The sequence below is a fragment of the Nelumbo lutea genome, chromosome 2, assembly GCF_056320005.1.
Source record: "Nelumbo lutea isolate HS-2025 chromosome 2, American lotus-T2T, whole genome shotgun sequence".
NCBI classification, from domain to species: domain Eukaryota; kingdom Viridiplantae; phylum Streptophyta; class Magnoliopsida; order Proteales; family Nelumbonaceae; genus Nelumbo; species Nelumbo lutea.
The window spans coordinates 113460356-113467608 of NC_142685.1; the positions used below are offsets into that span (position 1 = coordinate 113460356).

General features: G+C 40.3%; 1 protein-coding gene across 2 annotated transcripts; it reads left to right on the forward strand.

Annotated features, from left to right (window-relative positions):
* Positions 1–1156: 1156 nt before the first annotated feature.
* Positions 1157–3289, forward strand: LOC148872923 (uncharacterized). Of its 2 annotated transcripts, none has more exons than XM_088973185.1 (6): positions 1157–1678; positions 1755–1850; positions 2012–2235; positions 2357–2639; positions 2785–2862; positions 3042–3289. In XM_088973185.1, the coding sequence occupies exons 3-6, from the start codon at positions 2012–2014 to the stop codon at positions 3090–3092; spliced, it is 636 nt and encodes a 211-aa protein (XP_088829311.1). In that variant the 5' UTR covers positions 1157–1678; positions 1755–1850; the 3' UTR covers positions 3093–3289. The 2 variants fall into 2 exon arrangements, with proteins under 2 accessions (XP_088829311.1, XP_088829309.1); XM_088973183.1 differs by having other exon boundaries at positions 1295–1678; positions 1797–1850.
* The last annotated feature ends 3964 nt before the right edge of the window (positions 3290–7253 follow it).

Consider the following 7253-nt stretch of genomic DNA (forward strand, 5'->3'; position numbering starts at 1 on the left):
GGGTCTAGCATATAAAAATAGGACAAGATGCACCCTATCCCCCTAGCATATACCTCAAAATGAGATCATCAATCATCCGGCACAAGGGTGTCAATCGACCAGTTTTGGATAGGATCTCATCCGGTCCAAAATCAATTTGGACAGATTTGACTGACCAACAAGACATATTGGATTGGATCAATCCAGTCTAATATTTTTATTAGATTGGATTGGACCCGATTCATCCCTAACAAATTTATATTGGATTGGTTAGATTAAGCCAATATCTAGTCCATTGGTATAAGATAAGAATATATGTGTCAAATGGACCGAATTTGGGTTGAAATCAATTTAAATCAAAATGAATTTGAATAGATTAGAACGGTCCAAACATTGAATTGGACCGGTCCATTTATAATGAACTCACATTGGACTGGGTCGGATTTGACCAAATCCAGTCCAACTGACACCCCTAATCCAACAAATAAGAATTTGACCCATCGATTGAGTGGTCCGGATTGCGATTGCAGAACAGGTGGGCTTGGATTTTATATAGGCTGGGTTTGGATTTTCGATCGCCAGGCTGGGTTTCGGTCTAAGAAATCATGTATATATATATATATATATTTTTTTTTAAATTGGATTCAGGCTTAGGCCTTAGGTAGCCCGAATTCATTGCAGCTATATATACAATGCAAGTCCTACCCAAGTCTGAACCCAATCCAAGTACATCAGATTACGGTGCAGGCTAAGTTTCAATTGGAAATATCAAACTTCATCTCAGACTCAATCCAAACTCAAACCTTCGGCCTAAATTTTAAAATTGAGCTTTAACCCAACCCAACCCACTTGACTTGCACCTTTACTAGCCGAAACCAATTACAACTTACAAGGCTGGGAATAATAAGTTGAGCTTGAGTCGGGCAGGATTGAATCAAGGAACCGAAACTGAATCAGACCGTACCGAGTCTTAATTTTAGACCCCGATGAACCCAAATATAATAAACCTGTTAAAATATTATATATATATATATATAATGACCCATTCGGTTCGGTTCCATCGGATAACACGACCCGTTGAAAGCCCTAATTACAACCATATGGACATGGAGGAAGATACTGGTCAGAGCGTTGTAAGTTAACGGCGTTAGCTACGAGGAGTGGGAGCGAACTAGCGACTAGCGAGAGAGAGAGAGAGGGGATTTGCTGATGGTTGGGCGAGTGGGGAGCGTAGGAGAGCGGTCACAATGTCACATGAGAAAAGCCTAAAGTCTTGAAAATAAAAGCGTCCGTTGCTCAAGCGACGAGGCCTGTTGGAGGGAGACGCATCTGGCCGTCTATTTGAATCAAACGGCCATTATATTTTTCAGTTATTTTATTTTAATAGTAAATAAAATGGGGGAGAAAAGTGGCTGGGGGGAGAAGGGAAGAAACCAAAAAGAGGGGTAGAGAGAAAGAGAGAACAGAGAACAAGTTTGAAAGAGGTAGAGAGAGACAGACAGACAGGAGAAAAGAAGAGAAAGAGAGAGAGAGAGAAACGAGAGGGAGATTGGCTTCTCAATAGTGAGACATAGCTGAGGAAAGAGAGAAAATTAGCGATAAACGTTCTGGGTTTCCCTTGTTTTCAAGGAATCTTCTCCGTTTTCTGCCAGAAAAGAAAATTCTCGCCTTTGCTGCTCTGGAATGGAGTTCTCTCCTTGTAAGTTTTCTTTCATCTTCCTTGTTTGGGTTTCTGATTGGGAACTTGTGAACAGATTGTTCCTTTTGTTCTCCAGGGATTCCATTAATGGGGCTTCTCTATAATCCTTGAATTGCAGGGTAATTGAAGGGGATTTGCTTTGGATTCCTCTCTAACATCCACAGATCTTCAGGTGAGGGAGATTTCTATCTGCAGATGGGGCGATTTGATTTCTTTGGAGTTCACTTTTCCCTTCTTTCCTCTTTGTCCTTTCCCCCCTTTTTCTTGGTCCATTTTGTTCGTCAGAGCAAACCAGATAAGTTGTTAAAATATCTCCCTTTTATTGTTGCACAGATGGAAAAGGAAGCAAAGAATCAAGCAACAGGTAGAGCTCCGGAGACAGATTTTCTCTTACAGTGGGGCAACCGAAAGAGACTTCGATGTATGAAGGTGAAAGGTGAAGACGGCACGGGGAAGGGCAGTGGTGTGATAAAGAGGAAGATCACCACTCGCGTTGATCGCCGTGTCGTGAGAGTCGACAAAGAAACCCCTCCTCTGCAACTCAATACCATGAGCAGGTAAGAAAACCCAGAAAGGAATTTTAAGAAAGAGGAGGCAGAAGGTGTCAGAAATCAAGAGGAGAAATGAAACTGATCTTCTCTCTCTCTCTCTCCTTTTCCTGGTTCTGGTTGATTTCAGGAACTCAAATTTGGCGACGCTTCCGTCGAGTGCAAGCGAGAATAGGAAGTCATCTTCGCCGGAGAAGGAAGACCGATACTACACGACGAGAGGATCTTTGGGGTTCGACGACAACAATGCGAAGATCTTAATGGATGCAGGGGAAGATAGAGGGTTTGTCTGGCCAAAGCTCTTCATTTCGCTTTCGAGCAAAGAAAAAGAAGAGGACTTCATGAAGATGAAGGGTTGTAAGCTTCCTCAGAGGCCCAAGAAAAGGGCGAAATATATCCAGAAGACCATACTCGTAAGTCCTCATCTCCATCGCTTCTCCTTGTTTCAATGATCAATAGAACTGTTGAAGGCCTTTCTCTTAGATAGAGGGCACCCCTCTGATCTTTCTGATTCTGGCACTGATTTCTCTTTCTGGGGGTCTGGGGGATTTGCTGCAGTTGGTGAGCCCTGGTGCATGGCTTTCCGATCTTTGTCAAGAGAGATACGAAGTGAGAGAGAAGAAGACATCTAAGAAGGTATCTATATGAATTTGATATCTATTTTATTCTTTTTTTACACCATGGTGACCTTTTTTTCTCTCTCTCTCTCTCTCTCTCTCTCTCTCTCTCTCCATATTTTCTTGATTGTTTGGTTTGATTTGGAGAAACAGTGTTAACACCTGGCATCTGGGTTATGTGTTGTTTTCTGATGCCAGAGACCAAGAGGATTGAAGGCCATGAGTAGCATGGAAAGCGATTCAGAATAAGTAGCGGATACAGGCATAGGGAGACCTTCATTTTGATTTTGGATTCTTGATTTTTGATTTTAGAGGAGAGTTGTAAGAGAAAAGGAAAAGCAAAAAGAGATGAGGCTTAAGTATACCACTCTCTTTCTCTCTGTTTTTTCTGGGTGTAAAAATTGTTTTTTTTCCCTTGAGAAAAATATTTCTTTTTCCTTTTATTCCCTCCAAAGTCTTCAACCTAGTATAGTAAACTCCGTGGAGATGCCACTCTTTCTTTGGTTCTTCTTCTCTTTGTTGATTAGTTTCCTTCTGGCTTCTTGGTGTTTCGATAGTTGCCAAATCTACGATTGTCATCCTCGTGTGTGTGAAGGATAAAAAAAACTCACCTAAGAAATGGAAAGAATCATTTTAACCAAACCGTTTTGGTTTATTTTTGCCATGAATGAAACCAAAAACGGGTATGGGATCAGAGAAACGGGAAGGGCGACTGAAATTGAGAACATCGAGAGAGCTCCCAATACAGGGTTGGGTTGATGTTGATCAGAGAAACGGGAATGTCCTGGCTGCACATTGAGAACATCTACTGTTCTTGAATTTATCATTCATGGGAGATGCTCCCAATACAGGGTGGGATGTGGCTGTGACGCGCAGATCCCAGTTCCTTCTTTATCACCGTTGAACGGAAAAAGGTTAGAAACTCCTTTGTTTTACTTTTAATACAAATGGAATTGAGAGAGCTCAGAGATGGACCTTTGTTGAAGTCACCATGGCAACCCAAACATCCTAAACGCGATTCACCCAAGGGAAGGAACCACTGTGGACGGTTAGTGATGCTTTAATTTAAAGAGCTAATTTAATCATACGGGGTGCCTTGAAAAAACCCTGTATTCATTGTTGTCCTGCCTATCATCTTGAAATCTTGATTCATTCACCTTCTTACGACCAAAAAATTGCGTATCTATTAGTCCGTCTGGGATTGGGAGAGCTTCTGACTTCTGTGTGTTGTGTTTATGCGTCGACTCAGGATCAATCCTTAAGAACTCTACCCACACCCACCCACGAAATACTACTACCTCAGTCTCTGTGCATTGGGATCATCTCTCCTAAGGGGTGCCAATGGACTGATTTTGGATTGGATCTGTTCAATTCAAAATCAACGAATTAGATGGACCAACAAGACATGTTGAATTAGACCAGTTCAGACTTAATGGTCAAGCATTTATTGGATTGGATTAAATTTGGTCCATCCATAATGAATTTATATTGGACTGGGTTGGATTGAACCAATATCCGATTTATTGATAAAAAATAAAAATATAAGTGTCAATGGACCAGGTTTGGGTCAAAATTAATCTAAATTAAAATATATTTGAACAAATTAGACAGTCCAGACATTAAATTGGCCCAGTCCAAAATGGTCCAAAACATTCATTGAATTGGATTGAACCTGGTCCATTTGTAATATACAGATTGGACCAAATCCAGTCCAATTGGCACACCTAGATTTTCTCCATGCATAAGCATGTAAGAGCCTGAGATGTTCCCCATGTCATGTGTAGGTGGGATCTCATGTGAGTAAGTGTGGGTAGAGTTTGTCATGGGTAGGAGGTGCGGACTATAAGGATTATGGCTTCACGGTCACGGTGGTCGGGGTTCTTCAACTCATGTAATATGCCAGGTGAAAGTGAATCCGGATTTCCTGTACATGAGGTCCTGCACTCCCAATTGCAGGGTGCCATGTCAACATTACATTGTATGTAGATTTCCCCTGTGCGAGTAGAATTAACCAACATTTCAAACGTCTTTTATCTTATTTTTAATTTATGAAAAATTATAATTTCATTTAGATGAAATAAAAAAATAGAGAAATTTTTGGGATTTCTAAAAATAGGGTTTCATTTTCTTTCTTTTGCTCAAAACTTTCCACCACTTAACTGAGCACGCCTGAGAACCAACAGATCACCGATGAAACACATTTGAGACAGAACAATAAAGTGATTCTGTTTGGTTTTTTCTCTTGATTTCGTTAAGCAAATAAGCAATGAGAATCTTAGAATATAAAGTTGTTGTCTTGTCAAACTAAGCTGCAACAAGGGCAAAGTTGAACCAAATGTATTGTTTGGGTGCCGTAGAATTCTGTATATTTTGTACATCAAATGTAGAAATCTGTGGCTGGTCATAGATCCCCTCTATTATAAGATTCTCTAGTTAATAAAATTTGGAGAAAGGTTAAAATGAGTTCCTGTATTGATAGTCTCAGATGTGTAGTTCTTCGTCCATGGTCGGTCAATGCTCAGGCATGCGGTTCACCATCCATAATCCATCAGTGCTCAGGCGTGTTGTTCCTTAGAGAAAAGCATTAAGCAAGAAGAAGAAATAGTGTCGGAGAAAGTTAAAAACCCCTCTTTTTTAGTAGGTGTAGAAACCTTTCTCTTATCCTTTGTTTTTTTATTTATTTCATTTAAAAATTAAATAAGATGCACGACGTCTGTTAAGTCTACTCAGACATGAAAAATTCGCATGTGATGTCAATGCTGACATGGCGCCCTGCAATTGCAATTGGGAGTGCAGGAAACTGTGCAGGAGATCCGAAAGTTCTCCCAAACGGCAGTACATCTACAAGGAAAATGGTGGGCCACCGTCAAGGGTAGATACCACTGGTCCACGTGTGTTGCAGCCTTGCAGGTGTGGGGGCTGTGGTTATTGAGGACAGGAATCGATAATCAATGTGAGCATTTGATGTCATGATCAGATATGCATGAGCGGTTGAGCATGAACACCAATTACACGAATTTCCTCTTTCTGCTGTTTGTTCATCAATGTTTTATTTCTTCATGAAAAATTACAAGGAAAACAAAACTTTTTCATGAAAACATAGGTCCAACTTTTCAGCCTGAAAATCAAAACGCATACACAGAAAACCTTAGGAATTTAGGATAATTCATCTTAGGGTTTGTTACAAAACACACCTATTTTTAATAGACCTGGCAATTGGGTTGGGTGGTTCGGTTCAGGTTGGGTCAAGACCTTTCGGGTTGATTTCGGATTGGCTTGAATTTTAGATTAGGTTATCAGATGTTAGACCCTAACCCTAAATGTTCGGGTTAGGATTGACCCATGGGTCAATTCGGGTCATCCAAAAAAAAAACTGAAATTAAAAAAATAAAGAAAAACTACATAAAAATGTCAAAATTAAAAGAATTAACCTTAAAATTCCAAATATAAATAAAAAACTTGAACATTTAACAATTTAAAGAGTAAACGATAAAGAGTAAAGACTAATTAGAAAAAATTAAAGAGTAGAAACTTCTGACAATGCATAAATATTCCCGATTAGACTTGACAATTGGGTCAGCGGGTTGACCCATGACCCAACCCAGTTTTTTCCAGATTGGGTCGGGTCATTCACACATTCAGGTAGCTAAATATGAGACTCTAACCCTATTTTTTCAGGTTGGGTTGTCGGGTTCGCAGGTTGGGTCAACTTTTTCCCAGGTCTAATTTTTATTTATTCCCAATTTCCAAAGAAATTAAGGCCCCATTTGGTTCGCTGTAATAGGGGTCTGGAATCAGAATCGGAATCAGAATGGGTGATTCCGATTCCAACTACTTGGTTGGGCAGAATCGGAATCTCATTCTCATTCCTACTAGAATGATATTCCCCCATTTGAGGGAATGGCCATTCCCTACCCCTCCCTGAATGAAATCCTATTCCTACTGATTTTAATTCTCATTCCCATTCCTGTTTGAATCAAACAGATTATGAGAATAAACCGTTCTGATTCTGATTCCGACTGTCAACCAAACGGAAATAACGAATAAAACTAGAATGTAGTATTCCAACTTCCAACAGCATCGAGAGTTAAAAGACAGTTTAGTTTGAAAATAAGAGATTTGCGCAAAACAAACACAGCGTACTAGTAGTACCACAAGTGCCATTAAATGAGGCATATGATGAACTGACGTCTAATTGCCTGCTCCTCCCCAGGCCTCTTCCCCAACTGCTTGTCTGCAGCGCAAAAGGTAATGAAGCAATGTCAGTTGTGGGCATCAGAATGCGGATTTTAGTTCTGGCTGGCTTTGCAGAGGACCCACTAAGAAAGAAGGTGATGGTGTAGTGATAAGAGAGAGTCCCACTGTTGACTGTCGTGGTTTCTAGGATTTACCTCAATTGAGTTGACAATC